The sequence below is a fragment of the Phyllostomus hastatus genome, unplaced genomic scaffold (assembly GCF_019186645.2).
Source record: "Phyllostomus hastatus isolate PE091 unplaced genomic scaffold, TTU_PhHast_1.1 phas_scaffold_317, whole genome shotgun sequence".
Taxonomy (NCBI): Eukaryota; Metazoa; Chordata; class Mammalia; order Chiroptera; family Phyllostomidae; genus Phyllostomus; species Phyllostomus hastatus.
The window spans coordinates 6,247,025-6,268,260 of NW_025334023.1; the positions used below are offsets into that span (position 1 = coordinate 6,247,025).

The window sequence follows — 21,236 nt, forward strand, 5'->3', positions numbered from 1 at the left end:
AATACAAATGCAAAATGAAGGAAATTTTGAAGAGGCGAGGGGATTGAGAAGTACAAATAGGTAGTTACAGAATAGCCATGGGGATGTAAGGTATAGTATAGGAAATGGAGCAGCCAAAGAACTTACACACATGACCTATGGACATGAACAATGTGTGGGGATGGCCTGAGGGAGTGGGGGGTGCTGGGTGGAGGGGGCACAGGGGGAACAATGGGGACAACTGTAATAGCATACCTAATAAAATATAATTAAAAAAGGAACTAATGTTATTGTACTTTTTCATTAAAAAGAGGGGATTATATGCAGAGTTGGAATACTCTACATGGAAAACAAGTGACAACAGAAGTTAGACCCTTCAGTTAGAAGTTCAGACCCTGAAGAGAGATTCAAGGACGGTTTAGAAAATATTCTGACGGTCTAGCTTTGTTCTCATAGTCTGCTGGTCCACATAGGTTTGGCTTCAGTTTGGACTGGTCCTCTACGTTGATTTTTGCTCTCTCTGGTTTCATTTATAAATGAAGAAAATACTGTGATTTAGACTTCCAAACCCAGAATATGTCGTTTTGTGGTTAACCAAGAGTGCTCTGCCACCCTCAGTAGAACACCAGTTTCTCTGAGGCGGGGTCCGCTGTACTGTGGCCTTTGTGGGTGTCCACGAACAGCCGCCAGTGCCCAGTGCGGGAGGACCCTCTAGTCAGGGGTCTGAGTACAAGGTGTCTAACTCACATCAGTGCCCTTGGTGGTCCTTCAGTCTCCGGGGCATGAATAACCACGAACTAGCAAGCTGCTGAGACCCCGAGTGCTACCTAATCCCCCACCCCGCCCCCTGGGGCCACGGGGAAGGCTGACACTGACCTCGGTGAAGTCGGCTGTTGTCCATCGCAGGGAGCGTGTTGCGCCTGGGGATGGTGGCCGCGGCAGAGACCGATCTGCTGTTTTCACCGACTGGAGGTCTCTGTTGAGGGCTGCCCCATCGAGGTGTTTCTGCCTGACTTGGCTTGGGGGGTCTGGGTGGGGGAGCTATGCTTGAGTCCCCAGGAGTGGCCACTGCCAGGGCGTTGTGGTTCTTGTCCAGCGTGAACGTCCTAGGGATCTGGTAGGCTGAGAGTGGGGTGGCCGGAACATCCATATTGTCCACCAGGAGGTCCCCAAACTCCCGGCACAGGGTGTTGCTGGGTGTCTTGAAGGTGTACACTTCCTCGTTATCTGTCTCAGAGCCTGTGAGGCTGCTCTTGGTGTGGCCATGGGAGGCCAGGCTCCGGGGGAGGTCATACGTACTGTCTCTGAATTCTGTATTGTGCCGGCTCGGCTTGGGGAGGCTATAGAAGCCATGAACTTGACCACTGACCCCATTGACACAGTGTCCATTGCCCTGGGCAAGTCTCTGTACGGCTGTGTCACTCCTCATGAGGAACGAGGCCCTGGTGCCCTGAGAGAAGCTGGCACTCCTACAAGAGAGAAACAAGGGAGGGGACGGAGGGTTAGAGGAGGCCAGGACTGTCCACTTGGGGAGGGCAGCCGGCACGTTCAAAGCCTCGCACAGCTCCTTGGTGTGAGGAACACACAGGCTGAGGAGCAGGCAAGCCTGAGGTTTGTTTCAGTTTACTAGCTGTGTGACCCTGGGCAAGGCACTTTTTCTCTCTGAGCTTCGGTTCGTGCATCTGCAGAAACGGTGATTGAAAACACACTGTGAAGGCGATTCAGAAATTAGGCCCTGGTATATAGATGTTCAATCGATGTTAGCCTTTACTCTGCTTCCTACCCCCAAATGGCTGTGATTAGCAGGGGCTGGTCTTACCTGACTGTGCTCCCCCTGCCACAGCTATCAACAAGCCAGTTACACTGCTGATGGGCTAGCTGTTTAAAGTCAGAATGCATACATTTGAATACGAAGGCTGAGAGGTAGTAGCAAGAACCCTTAAATCATAGTGTCAGAAAACAGCAAACAAATCATTTTCTCCAAGTCTCAGTGTCCCCATGTAAAATAAGCTAGCTTACGGGTGTTTGGGCATTGACGTCCTAAGTGATAAAGAACTATTCACATGTTAGCTACGGACTCATTTTCTACCATGTATTACAGCTTGTTGAGAGGCATTTATAAGGAGAACTATCTCCTTCCAGAAGCTTAAATATCTACAGAAAAGATAGTTTCTTGTTTGGGAACTATACTCAGGATAGCAAAAGTTTTATAACTATCTTTTCCAAATTTAGGTGTTTGGAAAATAAGGCAAAATGAGCAGTTTAAAGACCTAGGAGAGGGGGTAGGAGGGTTTGTGTTAGGTTCCAGTACTGCCACTGGCACGTTCTGTGAGCTTTGGCGCCCCTCCCTGAGGTGTGACTGAGTGCATCTCATAGGCTCTTCTGGGCCCATATGGCTCTGAAGCAGCATGAGCCTTTGGCTTTATAGGCGTAGTTTTCACATTGGACTTTGTGTTCTGTGCAAGCAGGGATCCAGGTCTGGTTTCTCTCTCTTACATTATAATTCATCACAGGATTTCATTTGGGAAAAAAAATCACTACTCTAGAATAATCTTTTATATTCAGTCATCTAGGGGATGGTAATCTCCTAAGAACCCAATAAAAAGCTCCTGGAATTTCTCGCCAGTATAAGATTGTGTGTGTGCATATATATATGTAAATTTGCATGCTAAATCTAGGGGACGAGGGTGTCACAACCTCTGAGGTCAATCCACGGAACTTTGGCCTCCTACAAGCTCTTTCAGCTCACGCGCAGCTTGTTGTATATGGATGTGACCACCAGAGGGTGGTAGAAAATAGGGCCTAGAGGCCTCGACGGAGGAAAGAAAAACAGGTGTCCAGGTCAGGCTCTCTCTCGTGTAAATCTGCACCCACTTCAGTCCCCCAGCTTCACCGGCCCCCTCTATGGGCCTGTGTTCTTCCTCCCTTTCTATTCCACTCTGCACACGTAATTAAGCCAACAGCCACGGGCCTAGTTCATTGACATCTAGCCTTTAGACAATAGAGTGCTTGGAGCAGAGGATGGGTGAGCCAACTGTAGGCAGAAGATCTCCACATGGTTTGCATCTGTCTCTGGTGCCTTTCATTCTGTGTTTTAGAATTTCCAACTCTCTGCCGGATGCCCCTGTCTGGATTAGTTCATTCAGCACACATGTACTGATGTCCTAGACTCCATCTGGTCAGGCATACTGGATACCGAGATGCCTCCTGCCCGGGGGGGAAGGGCGGCCGTGGTGGAGGAGGCGACTTACATGCAAACATTACAGTCAAGTGGGTGAATAAGCACTGTTGACAGATTTATACTAGCTCTCCCTGGGGTGGTAGCACAGAATGTCAAGGGATGCTTCAAAGATGTTGCCTTTGAGTGAGTGTGGTGATTGGCCAGGCAGAAGGCAAGAGAAGGGAAAGGTGCCTCCGGTTAGAGGCACAAAGAACTAGCGCACAACCTGGCAATTCCAGGACCTACAGGCTGCACGCGCTGCAGCAAGTGTGTTAGGAGGCAGGGCTGAAAGAAGACAGTGGGGCCGGGGCAGGCCAGGGCTGATGGGAATACGGGGCCCCTGGAAGGGTTTTAAGGTGGAGGTGGGGCTGGGGTGGGGAGAGCATTACAGGTGTTCTGCAGTAACCTTAAACATATTCAAGAACGAATTCATCATTTTCCTCCTGACCCCCCTGTTTTGGAAATGGCACCAGCCATTCAAGTCTGAGAGTTACCCACACTGAGTTTTCATCAATAACCCCACAGGTCCCACTGAATCCACCGCAATTCAGGTCCTCCTGATTTTTCCAATGATACAAGGGCTAGTGGAAAGTCTCCCTACCATCTGCCCAGGACCTCTCTGATCCTCAAGACACCCCACTGACATTTACTGTCCTAACTCCCGAGTGTAGACGTTTTCAAACTGTTGCATTGCCTTTAGGACGAAGCCACATTCCAACTGCAATGCAGCTCTCCAGTCTCTTCTTAGGTCCCCTTCCCACTCTAGGGCCCACGCAAGCCAAACCTGCCAGTGTTCCCAGTATGCCCCATGCAGCTGAGCCCCTGGGCTTCGTTGTGTTGTTTGCTCTGTCTGCAGAGTTCTTACTTCCATCTGGCAAGCTCCTACTCCTTTATCCTTCAAACTCAGCTCAAATGGAACATCTTTTAAAGTTGTTTCTCACCATCCTCTACCTCCAAGCATAATCAGTTACTTTAACTCTGTTCTTGGGGTGGGTGTAGCAATTGTAATCTGTGTTATATACTATTGTTACTTGCCTTCTCCACCAAACTATGATTTCCTCCAGGAAAGAAGCTCTCTTATGTATTTTTCTTTCCTCAGCACCGGATTAGTGCTTGTCACATAGTCAATAATGAATACATGTCTGCTGAATGAACAACAAATGAATGTATGAACAGACCAATGAACAAAGAGGAGTGTCAGTACTGCCATCCCCTTTCCTGAGCTTAGCCTAAACCCTTTGGGTCAGCAATGAACCCCTGCGCCCTTTCAGAACCCTCTAGCTATGTCCCAACTGCCTGCTGTCCAGGGACCCTCCTCTAACTCACAGAAGGAGGCACTCATCTGTAAACAGGTCCCTGACCCCAGACTTGCGCTGTTCACTGTTCTCTGGAATGCTCACTTGGCTCATCAGAACTTACATAAAATGAGCCCTGGCTAGTGAGGTTCGGTGGATTGAGGGCCAGCCTGTGAACCAAAGGGTCACCAGTTTGATTCCCAGTCAGGGCACATGCCTGGGTTGTGTGCCAGGTCCCCGGTGGGCAGCACGCGAGAGGCAACCACACACTGATGTTTCTCTCTCTCTTTCCCCCTCCCTCCCTTCTCTAAAGATAAATAAATAAAAAAAAAAACGTAATAAAAATGCAACACAAGCCTTTTTGGTCCAGAAAGGTGTTACAGGTCCTCTAATTCTCCTTCCCACTTCACTGCGCCTTCCTCTCTACCCCCACCGCACTTCATGCTTCCATCACCGCACTCACTCACTCCGCCTTGTGTGAAAGCTGCTTGGGTCTGTGTCCTTCCACTTCTACCAGACCCTGCGGTCCTAGAAGGCAGAGGACCTATTCTGTGTCAGACGAATACCTGGCGTGTGGTAGAACTGGTTCTAGCACCCAGGTGTCAAGATGCTCCACTCAAAGCCTACCTTGATTTGGGCAAAAATCAAGAGGCGAATTCTGAGCATTCAGAAATCCAGTGGCCTTTAAAACTTCCATGTGAACCTGTATTGAGGCCCATGTCACTGTGACGGGCTGTGCTGCTTTCCTGGGAAGGATACCTAGAAGCAGGGGGTTTGGAGACAGGCTTCTCTTCCAGGGCTGTGCACAGGCGGGCCTCATAAAATGAGTGCGGCCCTGTGCCAGACACATCACACAGGATGTAGCTTTTAAACCTAACAGTTCTGAGAGACACACATTACCCTCACATTCTAGATAGGGAAAACGGTGAGTGATGGAGTTGTACAGGAAGACATTCCAACGCATCTTTCCGTGTGTAGGGGCGCTCCCCAGGGGGCAGAGAGAAGTTTGGGATCAGACGCTCCTGGAAGCCAGCAGCCCAGTGCCTCTCTTTCCTGGTCCTGGCTGACAGTGGCTCCAGATGCTGTGGGTCGGGGTGAGGGGGTGGATCGCACCACCTCCTGCACATTTGATCTTAATGTCAACCCCGAACCTCTCCCTGGCTTTCAGGGATGGTTTCCTAGTTTTCCCAGACACTGTAGTTGGCACTTGGTCTTTTCTGCACTTACATACAATTGTATGTACTGTACTACACCACAATTTTACTCTTTTCCAACTTACTAGACTATAAGTACTTTAACAATGAAAGGCCTGGTCTAATTTTTAATGGACCTGTCCCCATTTAAGGAAATTTAGTATATAAATGCTTGTAAGTAAATTAACCACCATTTATGGTTCTGTAGTTGCCACTGGCAAACTTCTTTTTAATTAAATTTTTTTTCAATTACAGCTGAGATTCAATATTATATCAATTTCAGGTATTAGCATAGTGGTTAGACATTTAAATAACTTACAAAGTAATTCTCCAGTAAGTCTAGTACCCATCCAGCACCTACACAGTTGTTACAGTATTACTGACTATATTCCCTGTGCTGTATTTTACATCTCTGTGACTATTTTGAAACTACCCATTTGCACTTCCTAATCCCTTCATCTTTTCCGTCCAGCCATCAAACCCTCTTCCCATCTGGCAATCATCAGTTCTGCATGTCTACAAGTCTGTTTCTGTTTTGTGTGCTCATTTATTTGTTTTTTAAATTGCACATATGAGAGAAATCAATATGGTATTTGTCTTTATGTGTTTGATTTACTTCACTTAGCATAATACCCACTAGGTCTATCCATATTGTTGCAAATGGTAAAATTTCATTCTTTTTACTGCCGAGTAATATTCCATTGTATGTATGCACCACATCTTCTTTACCCAACTGTCTATCAGTGGACACTTAGGCTGCTTCCGTATGTTGGCTATTGTAAATAATGCTGCAATGAATGTGGCGGAACATCTATCATTTTGAATTAGTGTTTTTAATTTCTTTGGATAAATACCCAGATGTGGAATTGTTGGGTCATAAGACAGTTCCATTTTTAACTTTTTTGAGGACGCTCTGTACTGTTTTTCACAGTGGTTGCAAGAATCTGCATTCCTACCAACAGTGCTCGAGGATTCCCCTTTCTCCACATCTTCATCAGCATTTACTGTTTGTTGACTCATTGATGATGGCCACTCTGACCAGTGTGAGGTGATATCTCATTGTGGTTTTAATTTGCTTTTCTCTAATGAATAGTGTCACTGGCTGAAGGGCAAAAATAAATCCAATGGAACTAATTTGTCTTCAAAGACAAAAAGGACTCAGCTTGTCTCGACAGTGTCAGTTCAAAACTCTTTCATTGGCAATAGTTACTGTTCTGAATATTTACTTATTTTAGCTTAGTGGACAAGCTGGATTTTGAAAACTGAAGTCATTTTAACCAGAATATATATTACTCAGTACTTGAAGAATAGGGGCTAGTACTGTAGAAAAAGTAATGATGATATATGGAGCATTTTCAAAGATAGACCACATGATAGAACACAAGACAAGGCTCAACAAATTCCAGAAAACTGATATCATATTAAGCATTTTCTCAAATCACAAGGGTCTGAAACTAGAAACCAACCTCAAGGAAAAAATTCAAAAAATATTAAAATTCATTGGAGACTAAATAGCATGCTATTAAATAATGAACAAGTTAATAATGAGATAAAGGAAGAAATTGAAAAATTTCTGGAAACAAATGAAAATGAACATGCAATAGTCCAAAGTCTATGGGACACAGCAAAGGCAGTCTCGAGAGGGAAGTTCATAGCAATATAAAAAATCTCAAATAAACAACTGAACCCTACATCTACAAGAACTGGAGGAACAACAACAAAGAAGGCCCAGAGCGAGTAGAAGGAAAGAAATAAATAATCAAGATCAGAGAAGAATATAATGACATAGAGACTAAAAGAACAATTTAAAGTATCAATAAATGCAGAAGTTGGCTCTTTGAAAAGATAAACAAAATTGACAAGCTTTTAACTAGATTCATCAAGAAAAAAGAGGACCCAAATAAATAAAATCAGAAATTAAAGAGGAGAAATTACAACTGGTACCCAAGAAATATAAAAGACTGTAAGAAATTACTACAAATAACTATATACCAAGAAAATTTGAAAACATGGGTGAAATGGACAAATTTCTAGAAAAATATAATCTTCCAAAACTGAACGAAGAAGAAGCAGAAAGCCTGAATAGACTGATAAAGCTGGTGAAATTGAAGCAGTAGTCAAAATCTCCCACCACACAAAAGCTCTGGACCGGATGGTGTCACAGGAGAATTTTACAAAATATTTAAGGAAGAGCTAATCCCTATACTTCTCAGACTGTTCTAAAAAGTCCAAGAAGAGGGAAGAGTACCAGCTCTTCTTCTGAGGCCAGCATCATCCTAATCCCCAAACCAGACAAAGACACAACAAAGAAAGAAAACTACAGGTCAATATTGCTGATTAACATAGATACTAAAACCCTCAACAAAGTACTGGCAAACCACATCCAGCAATACATCACAAAGATCATACACCATGACCAAGTGGGATTCATCCCAGGGATGCAAGGATGGTACAAAACCTGTAAATCAATAAATGTAATACATCACATAAACAAAAGAAAAGACAAAAATGACATGATCGTATCAATAGATGCAGAAAAAGCATTTGACAAGGTACAGCACCCATTTATGATAAAAACACTCAGCAAAGTGGGAGGGAGCCCAGTTTATTATTATCTCAACATAATAAAGAGCATATATGAAAAACCCACAGCCAACATCATACTCAATGGACAAAACCTAAAAGCTTTCCCACTAAGATCAGGAACAAGACAAGAATGTCCACTTTTACCACTTTTATTCAACATAGTATTGGAAGTCCTAGCCATAGCAATCAGACAGGAAAAGGAAATAAAAGGCATCCAAATCGGAAAGAAGGAAACAAAACTGTCATTCTTTGCTGATGACATGATAGTGTACATAGAAAATCCTACAGACTCCACCAACAAACCGCTTGACCTAATAAATGAATTTAGCAAAACAGCGAGATACAAAGTCAATATTCAGAAATCAAAGGCATTTTTGTATACCAACAATGAAACATCAGAAACAGAAATCAGGAAAAAAAATCCTATTTGATATAGCAACAAGAAAAATAAAATACTTAGGAATAAACCTAATGAAGGAGGTAAAAGACCTGTACTCAGAAAACTACACAACAGAGAAGAAAGAAATTAAGGAATATACAAACAAATGGAAACATATAGCATGTTCATGGATTGGAAGAATTAATATCATTAAAATGTCCATACTACTGAAAGCAATTTATAGTTTCAATACAATCAATGCAATCCCTATCAAAATACCAATGGCATATTTCACAGACATAGAACAAACATTTCAGAAATTTATATGGAACCATAAATGACCCCAAATAGCCACAGCAAGTTTGAGAAAGAAGAACAAAGTAGGAGGAATCACCATACCTAACATCAAACTGTATTACAAGGCCACTATAATCAAAACAGTCTGGTACTGGCATAAGAACAGACACATAGATCAATGGAACAGAATAGAGAGCCCAGAAATAAACCCAAGTCTCTATGGTCAATTAATACTTGACAAAGGGAGCAGAAGCATAAAATGGAGTAAAAATAGCCTCTTCACCAAATGGTGTTGGGACATCTGGACAGCTACATGCAAAGAAATGAAATTCGACCACCAGCTTACACCATACACAAAAATATACTCAAGATGGATAAAAGACTTAAATATAAGTCATGATGCCATAAAAGTCCTAGAGGAAAACACAAGCAGGGAAATCTCAGATATTCTATGCAGCAATATTTTCAGCGACATGTCCCCTTGAGCAAGGGCCATAAAGGAAAGGATAAAAAAATGGGACTTGATCAAAATAAAAAGCTTCTTCATGGCTAAAGAAAACATTAGCAAAATGGAAAGTGAACCAACTGTACAAGAAAATATATCAATGATATATCAATATATCATTTTGCCAATGATATCTTGGACAAGGGTCTGATCTCCAAAATATATAAATTACTTACAAAACTCCACTCCAGGAAGACAAACAATCCAACTAAAAAATGGGCAAAGGACCTGAACAGACACTTCTTCATGGAGGACATACAGAGGGGACCAGAGACATATGAAAGGATGCTCAGCATCACTAGCCATCAGAGAGATGCAAATTAAAACCACAATGACATACCACTTTACTCCAGTCAGAATGGTCATCATGAACAAATCAACGAACAATAAGTGCTGGCAAGGTTGTGGAGAAAAGGGAACCCTGCTACATTTTTGGTGAGAATACAGACTGGTGCAGCCAATGTGGAAAACGTTATGGAATTTCCTCAAAAAACTAAAAATGAAACTGCCTTTTGACCTGGCAATTCCACAGCTGGGATTATACCTAAGAATCCTGAAACACTAATTCAAAAGAACCTATGCACTCCAGTGTTCATAGCAGCACAATTCACTATAATCAAGTGCTAGAAGCAGCCTAGGTAACCATTAATAAATGAGTAGATCAAAAAACTGTGGTACATTTACATGATGGAATACTACACAGAAGAAAGAAAGAAGTAGCTCCTTCCTACCCTTCACGACAGCATGGATGGAACTGGAGAGCATTATGCTAAGTGAAGTAAGTCAGGTGGTGAGGGACAAATACCGTATGATCTCACCTATAAGGGGAACCTAATCAACAAAACAAACAGGGAAGCAAAATACAACCAGAGACATTGAAATAAGTAACAAATTGACAGTAACCAGAAGGGAGAAGGGAGGGAAATAATGGGGGAAAGAAGGGAAAGGGTCATCAAAGAACATGTATAAGGGCCCATGGACAAAGCCAAAGGGGGGCAGGATTGAGGGTGGGGGGTGGGGGTGGGTGGGGTGGGGGAAAGCGGTGGTGGGAAAATGGAGACAATTGTTTTCAAACAACAATAAAAATGATAAAAAAATAAAAGTAATGATGAATATGTCATGGCTTTATCACATTAGCACATGGCTAATGTGCTTAATGTATTATAACTTACATTATAATACTTATAATACTTATAATACTTACTTATAATACATTATGTATTATAATGTATTATAAGTTCCCCCATAAATGTAAAAAGGAATAGATAAAAGGCTGGCATTATTAGCCTAGTAAATATGATTTGACTTTAGTAGTCCAATCAGGCATATATTTTTTAAAGACTTTATTTATTTATTTTTAGAGATGCGGAGGGGAGGGAGAAAGAAAGGGAGAGAAACATTGATAGGTTGCCTCTCTCATATGCTCCAACTGGGGACTAGCCTGCAGCCCAGGCACGTGCACTGACCAGGAATTGAACCAGCAAGACCTTTATGCTTTCTGGGACAATGCCTAACCAACTGAGCCACACAGGTCAGGCCAACCAGGCATATTTATGTCTATGCTTGACAGCAATGAATGAGCTGGTTCTCTCTTCAAAGTCCCTGCTCTAGGGAGCCCTATGAGTTAATTTTGGAGATCAATGAGATAACAAATGTAAAAGTGCTTTTTAAACCGTAAAGCATTATTCCTTTTTTCTAGAGCACCTAGTATGTAATGTGAATGTCAGAAGCAGTGTAGGATTAAAGCCCACCCACATTCTTGCCAACACTTGGCATTGCTAGGCTTTTTTTTCACCCATTCCAGCAGAGATGAAGCAAAACCACATTTATGTTTTAATTTGCATTTTCTTGATTCATCATTTTTTCATGTGCTTATTGCCCATTCTTGTACCTTTTTTGTAAAGTGTTCAAATCTTTGTCTGCTTAAAAAATTGGGTTGTTTGTCTTCTATTGAGTCATAATAGTTCTTCATGTAGTCTAGAAATAAATCCCTTGTCAGATACACATGTTTTGAATATTTTCTCATATTTTATGACTTGCCATTTTGTTTTCTTATGGAGTTCTTCTGAAGAGCAAAGGTTTTAATTTTGATAAAAACTACTTTATCTAATTTTTCTTTTATGATTCCTACTTTTTGTATCCTACATGCAAGATCACAGAGATGTTTTCTCCTAGAAGTTTCATAGTATTAGACTTTACATTTAGGTCTCTGATACATTTGCATTCAATGTTTTTTATTGTCATCCAAGGACATATTTTTTTCATTGCTTTTAGAAAGAGAGGAAGGGAGAGGGGGAGGGAGAGAAAGAAACACCAATGCAAGAAAGAAGTATTGACTGGTTGTCTCCTATGTGTGCCTGGACTAGGAGTTTTATGCACCTGGACCAGGGACTGAACCTGCAACCTAGGTAGGTGCCCTGACCAGGAATCAAACCCACAACCCTTTGGTTATGGAACAATGGTACAACCAACTGAACCACACCAGCCAGGGCCATTTGAGTTAACTTTTGAGTAGTGTGATATGAAGTAATGGTTCTTTTTTATTCCTATATGGATAGCCAGCTTTTCCAGCATCATTTGTTGAAAAGACTTTCATTTCCCTATTGGCATCTTTGTCAAACAACATTACATATAGAAAAATTAAAATAAAAATAGCAGCTGACCTCTCATGAGAAATAATGAAGGTCAGAAGACTACAGCATGGCATCCTTTAAAATGAAAGAAAATAAAACCATCATTCCTGAATTTTACACCCATCAAAGATATCTCTAAAATGATGGTGAAATAAAGACATTTCCAGATAAATAAAAATTGGGAAAATATGTCATGAGGGGACTTACATGGTAAGAAGTGATAAAGGAAGCTCTTTAGGCTGAAGAGAAATAAAACCAAGTAAAACCCCCACTAGCCAATGTTTAAGATTTAATTTCAATACTCAAAAGAATTTAGAAGGGAAAATATCCTTTTTTATAAAGATTTTATTTATTTATTTTTATAGAGGGGAAGGGAGAGAGAAAGAGAGAGAAACATCAATGTGTGGTTGCTTCTCATGTGGCCCCACTGGGGACCTAGCCTGCAACCCAGGCATGTGCCCTGACTGGGAATCGAACCTGCAATGCTTTGGTTCGCAGCCCACACTCAATCCACTGAGCTATGCCAGCCAGGGTGGAAAATATCCTTTTATAATTATGCAGATATTTACTCTTTTTGCTACTTTCCTTACTCCTGAAGATCTTAGTTTCCTTCTGGTACTACCTTGCTTCAGCCTGAAGAACTTCCTTAGCATTTTCAAAAATCTCCTGGAAATTCTGCTTTTTATTTCAACTGAGAATGTCTCAATTTTGTTCTCATTTCTGAAGGACATGTTTGCAGGATATAAACTTCTGGGTTGAAAGACTTTTCTTCCCTTTCCATTAATCTTAAGTGTGTTTTCCTTTATCACATGGAATATTGTTATAATATGGGCTTTTAAATCTGTGTCTGCTAGATTCAACACCTGGGGTTATGTTGAGCTTGACATCTGTGCTTTCCCTTGAGACTGGGTACATTTTGATGATTCTCGATGCTGAGAAATTTTGAAGTATGCCCTGAATGTTGTGATCTCATGTTGTCTAGACCCTGGGCTCTAGACAGCTATAATCCCCTGGAGAATGTTGATGATTTTATTTTTGCAGGCAGTCAACTTGGTTAGGTTCAGACTGTAAAATTTGTTTTTTAAGATTTTATTTATTTACTTTTAGAGAGGGGAAGAAAAGGAGAAAAGAGGGAGAGAAATATCAGTGTGTGATTGCCTCTTGTGCACCCCCTGCTGGGGACCTGGCCCACAACCCAGGCATGTGCCCTGACTGGGAATCAAACCAGTAACCTTCTGGTTCACAGGCTGGCACTCAATCCACTGAGCCACACCAGCCAAGGCCAGACTGCAAGTTTTGACTCTCCTTCTGTGTGTGGTAGTACAAATCTCAGCTTAGTTTATAAAACCTTTGCTATGCTGGTTTGGGACTGTCCCATACTTAGAAATGGAACTCCTAAATTTTTTTGCAGAGTTTCTCTCTCTCTCCTAAATGTAACAATCTCTTCACTCATTATCAATCCCCACCCCACAGATTAAAGCAATATACACAATAATTTACAGTCTTAGTACACTAGCTCCAAAATTTTGGTTTACTTTGCTTTGTTTCTATGAACTGAGTTCTCTCAATTAAGGGTCAACTTTTACAGTTTCTTCATATGTCTGGCAATTTCTCATTGCATGCTAAATATTTTGGGTGATATGTTTCTAGCAATGTCCTTGATAGGAAAAGCCATGAAAGTTGGACCCAGTCAGTGTGGGTCCCTTTTTTAAGAGTCAACTCTCCTTCAGTTTCTGCCTGCTTTTTGATTGCTGTTAAATGCTTTCAAACAGTTTTTGTGTGTCTGTGTGTTTTGTTCAGAGTTTGTAATTGTTACAGTATGCTTAGTATCATGCCAGCTACTCCACTACTACCAGAAACTATATATACAGTCTTTCTGAAGTGAAGAATGCTTCCTTTCCACCCACCCGTCCCTCTTGGAATTCTGCAAAAAACATCTGAACTTATTTTTTCCAAATTCTCCCTGAGATCCTACTCATCACTCTCTTTTGCTCCAACACCCACACAAGTGAAAACAAAGACACAGAAAAAGCACATTTTGGTCAAAGCCCCACAGTGAAGGTGCTTCCCCCACTGTAATAAGTTCTATCACCTTTACTATGTTTTCACCACAACACAGCTTTGTTCAAATACTTATTATGTGCCTACTAGGTGCCCTGGGTCTCCAAAGAGCAGTAACATATTAGTATAAAAATCCATAATGCAAGGCAGAAAGTTCCAAGTGCTGTGAGAGAGAGAATCAAAAACTGCTATGGGAATTCAGAGGAGAAATGAATTCCAGCCAGGGAGATTAAGAGAGGTTTTGCAGAGGACATGGGGGTGTAGAGAGAGTGGGCTCTACGTGCTAATTCAAGCAGAAACATTTATATATTTGTTCTCTGTTGCTTTAGCAGTATCATGGGACTGGAGGTGGTGGTAGCTGTTAATATTACATAAAGCCTTCTACTTAAAGTGTGAACTGCGGACCATCTGGATGGCATCAGACGCAGTTTAGCAGAAAGGCAGAATCTCAGGACCCACCCCAGGCCTACTCAGCCAGAATCAGCATTTCAATAAGATCCTCGAATATTTCATATGCACATTAAAGTCTGAGAGGCTTTCATATAAAGCACTTAATCTTTCACTAGGACTATGATTGTAAGAACTCGTGCATATTCTCCACTCCCGGGAAATCATTCAGGTAGTAGGAGGGGATGGCACACAGGAGAGCAGCAGTACTGAGCATCTACTCTTGGGTACTTTATGTATGTTTTGTCATTTTACACTCATTAGTAAGCTTTTGAGTTAGTTATTTCCATCCAGCAGGTAAGGCAACTGAAGGTCAAGAAGGTTAACTAAGTGGCCCATGATCACAAGGACGGTGGCAGAATCTGAATTTGAACCCATATCTGACCAACTCCAAAGCCTGTAATCTGCTTTTCGCTGTAGCACACTGCCTGTCTCTGGTCTGTGATTCAGGAGGAATCAGGTGCCACTAACTGATTCAGTGATCTTGGTTAATTCATCCCACCGTTTTAGAACTCAGCTCTTCATGTATAAGCTGATGGAGGCTGAACTAGGGAAAATTCACAAACAAATGAATCAACTGGCATTTGAGGTATCACTAAGTCTGAGTGTTAGGAGCCTCTGTTGGGTGATGGTGAATGACTCAGAAAACCAGAACCAATGTGGCACAGTGTAGAGAAAAGAATACAGGACCAGATATGAGAAGACCTGGGTTCTAGGCCTACCTCTGTCATTTATTAGTTGTAAGCCTCCATTTCTTCACCCACAAAATGGAGAAAATAAGCTGTACTGGCTCTCTCTCAGTGGGTTTGACTGGTTTGAGTGAAATTATGCCTGAAAATAGTCTGTCAAGTGATATATTAACACAGCCAGTCCTCTAATTGCCATAATTTTTATAACACAAATTAGATATTCATAAATAAATTAATTAAGGAACTTGATTTGTAATCTGCTGGCCATGGTAGCAATGGGGATCTAGCTCTGGCCAAGCCTATTGGCTCTGTGCTTTTGTTTATCCTAACAGTGGAAATAGAAGGTAATAAAAACGTGCACAGGCTCTGCACCTGTGAGAGAGCCGGCAGTGTCAGGAAAACAAAGACCATTATTCTAGAACAGGGAGTCCTCGCTGTAGAGTTTCCTGTGATGATGGAGTTCCATACTGTATTATCCAGCATGGTAGCCACATGTGGCTACTGAGCACTTGAAGGGTGGCTAGTGCAACTGACAAACTTAATTTTGAATCTTATTCAATTTTAATTAATTAAATTTCATTAGCCACATGTGGACACAGGCTACCATAGAGGACAGTGCAGTGCTATAGAAACAGTGAGATATAGATTTGTTCAATAATGTTAAGGCTTTATAGCTATCTTTTTAAGGCCAACAAGTAAACTGACATATCTTTTTCAATGTGGAAACTCGAGCCCTAAAGGACTCTTTTCCCCCAAATTAAATTAAAAAAAATTTATAGCATGATTTTTGACAATGGGAGGTCTCTCTGGAATGCAGAGACCGCTGTATAGCAACAGAGATAATACCAATGAAATGTGGTGGTTACCTAAGCGAGAAAACGTTTTGTTTTGTAAGTACATATTTTACCACCTGAAAAGCTGTAATATTGTATTCCTTTGTCTTTAAAATGAAAGAACAAAGACTGAAAAGTGCTAGGCTGTGTGAGTGGTCACCGCGGTCTCCTACCTGGCATTTTCTGCTCTCCGGCTTATGCACTGGTGCAAGTAGACATACTCCTGAGGTGCGCTGGTGGACAGTGGGGGCTGCATGTGGTTTGAGCCGGGTGGTTCGAACGTGAACAAGGTGGGCTGACTGGAGTGCGATGGGGCTGAGGATTTTCGTTCTCGGAGAGGGTGCTGATTGGAGCTGCTGAGCTCGGCTGGAGAGGAGCGGGGCCCGTGACTGGCTGAGGAGATGTTTCTCAGGGAATCTGTGAAAAGGAGAAAGGACTCTGTGAACGAAAAAGCAAAGAAAGGTGCCCTTTTTCCAAAGTGGGTTGTCAGAGTAAGTTAATTATTAGGAGCAGAGGCGATGGGCCAGCAGCAGCATTTTCTCCCTCCCACTTTCCGGCCACCCCTCCCCCCCACTCCAGAGGAGGGCGGTGGCCAGCGGGCCGGGCCACCGTGGTTGAGAAGGAGGTGCTCTGTCCATCTGCACTGCTCCTGGAGTTGCCTGGAAGCCACTGTCTGTGGATCACTGCTGGAGCAGCACTGCCCTGCTTCCAGGGGGTATGGCTCCCTGTGGTCCAGGAACATGACTCGGGCTCTGTGGAGCAGTGAGTACCACTGCTTTCCTTCTCTTCGGTGGCTTCTGTTGTCATCACCTCCCTCAAAGCTAAGGCTGCTTTGTTAAATGAAGCTTTGCTTCTTGAAGACTCCTTAATTGAGACCCTGGGCTGTGCCTTACTACATTAATGATAAAAGCACAAGTGTATTTGGAGCTGTCCCTTAAGACTTGTCCCAGCCCCTCCAGCCTGCCCTTCCCAGTCCTTTGAGGATGGCAATGTCTCCCATCCCCCAAATCTTGTACCTACCACTCCCTGTCTACTGGTCTTTTTTTTTCTCTTAACTCTTATCTTAAGGTCTCGTCTGTTATGTTAGAAAGGAAGCAAGCTATTAAAGACATAATAGCGTAGAGTGCTACATCCCATGCTGAAGGGTATTCATTTGACTGACTCTCTCCTGCTCCTCTCCTTCCATACTCAAGGCATATGGAAGTGTCATCAGTCCCTGAAAATACCAGCTCCTTTTCTGATTCTTTGTAATGCTGTTCCTTCCACCTGGATTTCATGTCTATTCTCCTGGCACTCAGATGCAGACTCCGAGACCTGACATGGGTATCACATTCTCTGAAACCCTCCTGGACTTGGTCATTCATTGTTCAAAGTGCCAAGAGCACTTGGCCATGATTCATTATATCCACTGTCACTCTGCTTCCCTGCCTAGCCCATAGGTTTCTAAGAACAGAGACTGGTGTCTCAACAGTCTCAGCATTTACCTAATAAAGGCTAGGAACATAGAAAGTTCTCAGTCTGTGTTTGTAGAATAGGCAAACATGTTCATTCATCATCTAATAATTCCAACAGTGACATTTGTTGTGTAGAAGAAATAAAGGTTTAAAGATGTAATTTCTGGTGACAGGAGACTAGCAGGGGATAATATTTCAGTGGTCTGGATGGTGGCTTTCTAGGGGTATTTAAATCATTTCAGAGGGAGCACAGTTCTGCTTCCACTGCCTGTTATCTGACCCGTCTCAGCTTGTACCCTTCGGAAGGCCTGAGGAGGGATCACCAGCTCATTGAAGCTCTGCAGCCTTAATTACTCTCCAGTTGTTCCAGATGCCAGGCAGGACAACTGTGCCAGTGTACAGCAGAAAAAGCCATGGGCCTTTGGGGAAAAACTGTCCCAGTGACAGCTGTGTTGACCTCCAAAATGAATTCCCATTACAGGTCTCATACTGATGTGGACATGTGTTAACAGAATCAGTGGCTTCATGACTCCATTAGATTCGCAAGATGAACTCTCTAATGGCAGAGGAGAGAGGGCGTATGCTAGAGGATGGAGTAGCATGGCGCCAGGGATGAACACAGGCTGCTGCCTGAGAAGATGCAGGGAAGGTGCAGGGGAAAACCTCTGGTGCAATTGTATAGTCGCTGTGGTATTTTTGGACTCCTTTTCCTCAGCCCACCTCTTCAATGAGCCTCTTCTGCCTTCAGGATTCCGCCCCAGACCCTGCCATAGCCTCACTCTCACTTGAAGAATCTCCTGGCGTATCCTGTCTACTCTCAGAGCTTCAGTGACTGCCTATGTGATGGCAACACTCAAGTCCTGACCTCTGGCTCAGCTCTCTCTCCTGGGTCTGCCTGTCACGTGTCTGTCTGTCGACTGGGCATCTCCATTCATGTGTCCCACAAGCAGGCCAAGCTCAACAACCTAAATTGAACTCCTCAACCTCATCCTTTGTTCTCCATCTCAGTGAAGCACATCAATATCACCATCCAATCAGTTCTCCAGCCAGAAACCTGGACATTATCTGAGACTCTTGCCCATTTCTCAACAACCACATTTTGCCCTGCTTAAAGTTCTTCAATGGATCCGTGATCCTCAAGATGACTTACAAAGTTCTCCCTCTTTTTAAAACCACTTTCCTGTTTGTTTCTTCAACCTTGTTTCTCACCAGTGCTTCCTTGTATTGCAAAGATAATTTCAAGAAAATACCAACCTCTCGCTTATCACTCCATGCTCAATCATTAGGCCATAAACTCAGTAAGGGCAGAATGTCTGTCTCTTTTGTTAACACTTTATCTCCAGCATCAACCCAGTGTGGGACACAGCTCGATAAGTATGTGTTGGTTAAATAGATGAAATACACAGCATAGTAGGTCATACCCCCAAGGTAACTCCCTCAGTGTCCAGGTTCCCTAGCATGACAAGAAAAGCCATTTTGTCACAACCTACTTATCCTGTCTTGTCACTTAATCCATTGTCCATGCTGCCCATGCTGAATGCTTGGACTGTGGGTCTGTGTAAGAGAGGAGTGACCTGTCCTCACCTTGGGGGCTCTCTGCCTCCAGCTCAGGCTATGGAATAAAATCTGCGACCCAGTCCATTTACCTGCAGGCCTAGAGACGTCATTTCATCTTTCTGAGTTTTGGTTTCTTCACTTACAAATTGGCATAGGGTGGTTATAAGGGTGAAATGCATCAAGGGCCTAGAAAATCCTGCATGTTGTGGGTACTTAAAACATGTTCTAGCCACTTCCGTATCTTTGGTACCTAGAACAGTCCTAGCACATAGTGGGTACATATCTGTTGAATGAATAGAAGAATTTTTCCTGGCACAAAAACCCAGACATGCTTGTTTCTTGTGGTCAGAATCAGAGGAGTTTTTAAAGGTCTGTTAATAAGATGAGGCAAGGGTTGGGGTGAGCTGGGCTCAGACACTGCTCCATTCTACCAGCATGAAGCAACGTCTATGAAACCAGTCAGCTCCATAACTGTTGAAGCCCCAGAAAAGTTACTTCAAAGCTGTTCTGGCACTATACTTTGCCAAAATTCCACTTGTGTTTGTACCTTTAAAAGATTTCAAGCTGAATTTATGTGATTATTCCTTAGTGCCTATACTGGGTTGAATAGTGTCCCCTTCAAAATTCCTGTCTACCTGGAATCTCAGAAAGTGACCTTATTTAAAAATAGGGTGTTCAGGATGTAATTAGTTAAGATGAAGTCATATTGGATGAGGGTGGGCCCTAGTCCAATGACTGGTGTCCTTATGAGCAGAGAAAACAGAGACGCAGACACACACACGGAGAGAACACCATGTAATGACAGAGGTGGAGGCCAGATAAATAAAATGGCAATACATCCACACAATGAAATGTTACTCAGCCACAGAAATGAATGCAATACTGACACCTGCTGCAACACGGATGAACCTTCAGAACACTTTGCTAAGTGAAAGAAACCAGTGCTAACAGACTGCAGGTTGTATGGTTTTACCTACGTGAAATGTCTAGACTCAGCAAATCCATAAAGACAAAAAGTTGACTAGTGTCTGCCTGGAGGGTGGAAATGGACAGTGTCTACTAATGAGTATAATGTTCCTTTTTGGGGTGATGAGGATTTTCTAAAATCAGATTGTGGAGATGGCTGCACAACCCTGTGTGAACATGCTACACCACTGAATTTCATGGTATGGGAAGTAAGAGCTCAGTAAATTTATAAACACACACACACAGTTTGACAGTTTCTCAAAAAGTTAAACATAGAGTTACCACATGACCCAGCAATTCCACTCAACAGGTATGTCCCCAGGAGAATGAACCCATGTGTCCACACAAAAACTTGTACACGAATGTTCACAATAGCATTATTCATAATAGGCAGAAGTGGAAACAACCCAAATGCCTATAAGCTGATCAATAAATAAAGAAAACATGGCATGTTCTATACAATGGAATATTACTCAGCAGTAAAAAGAACAAAGTATGAATACATGTTATAACATGTATGAGCCTTGGAAACATTATGCTAAATAAAAAGAAGCTAGATTTCATTTATATGAAATGCCCAGAATTGGGAAATATAGAGTCTAAAAAAAGAGATTAGCCCCCACCCTAGGGTGAGGCAAGAGAGGATGGAGAACAGGAAGTGATTGCTAATGAGTATGATGAGATTTCTTTTTGGGGTGATAAAAATGCTCCAAAATTAGATTGTGCTAGTGGTTGCACAGCCCTTTGAAAATGCTAAAAAACACTGACTTGTATACTGTAAGGGGGTGATATAGGTATGTGAATCGGGAAAACACACACATACATATGCATGAGCCCTTTGCAAAGTATGAAGTGCTTAGTATATGCAAGAGATCAACAGTAGTGCAATTAGAGACATCTGACCTTTAGTTGCTATTTCCATTTTGAGGAGAAAACTGAGCACACAGTAAACACCAAGTCCTAACTGAAGTACCTGCAACAAGAGACATTGTCTCTTTCCCACGTTCGGCTCCCTGTACCTCCTCCAACCCCAGTGTTTTGGGCTTCACCCCACAATTACAGTAAGGCAATGAGAATTCCAGCAAAGCAAAATAGCAAGAATGCCTCCTTTGGGGTGAAAAGACCCAAGTGATCTGCAATTC

General features: G+C 42.5%; 1 protein-coding gene across 2 annotated transcripts in view; it reads right to left on the reverse strand.

Annotated features, from left to right (window-relative positions):
* Positions 1–21,236, reverse strand: part of GAB2 (GRB2 associated binding protein 2) — a 177,127-nt gene that overhangs the window by 10,366 nt on the left and 145,525 nt on the right. For both annotated transcript variants that reach the window (XM_045817954.1, XM_045817953.1), the window contains exons 3-4: positions 16,291–16,534; positions 856–1,448 (exon numbers count right to left, since the gene is read on the reverse strand). In XM_045817954.1, coding sequence (XP_045673910.1) covers positions 856–1,448; positions 16,291–16,534 — 837 coding nt within the window. The remainder of the gene's footprint in view (positions 1–855; positions 1,449–16,290; positions 16,535–21,236) is intronic.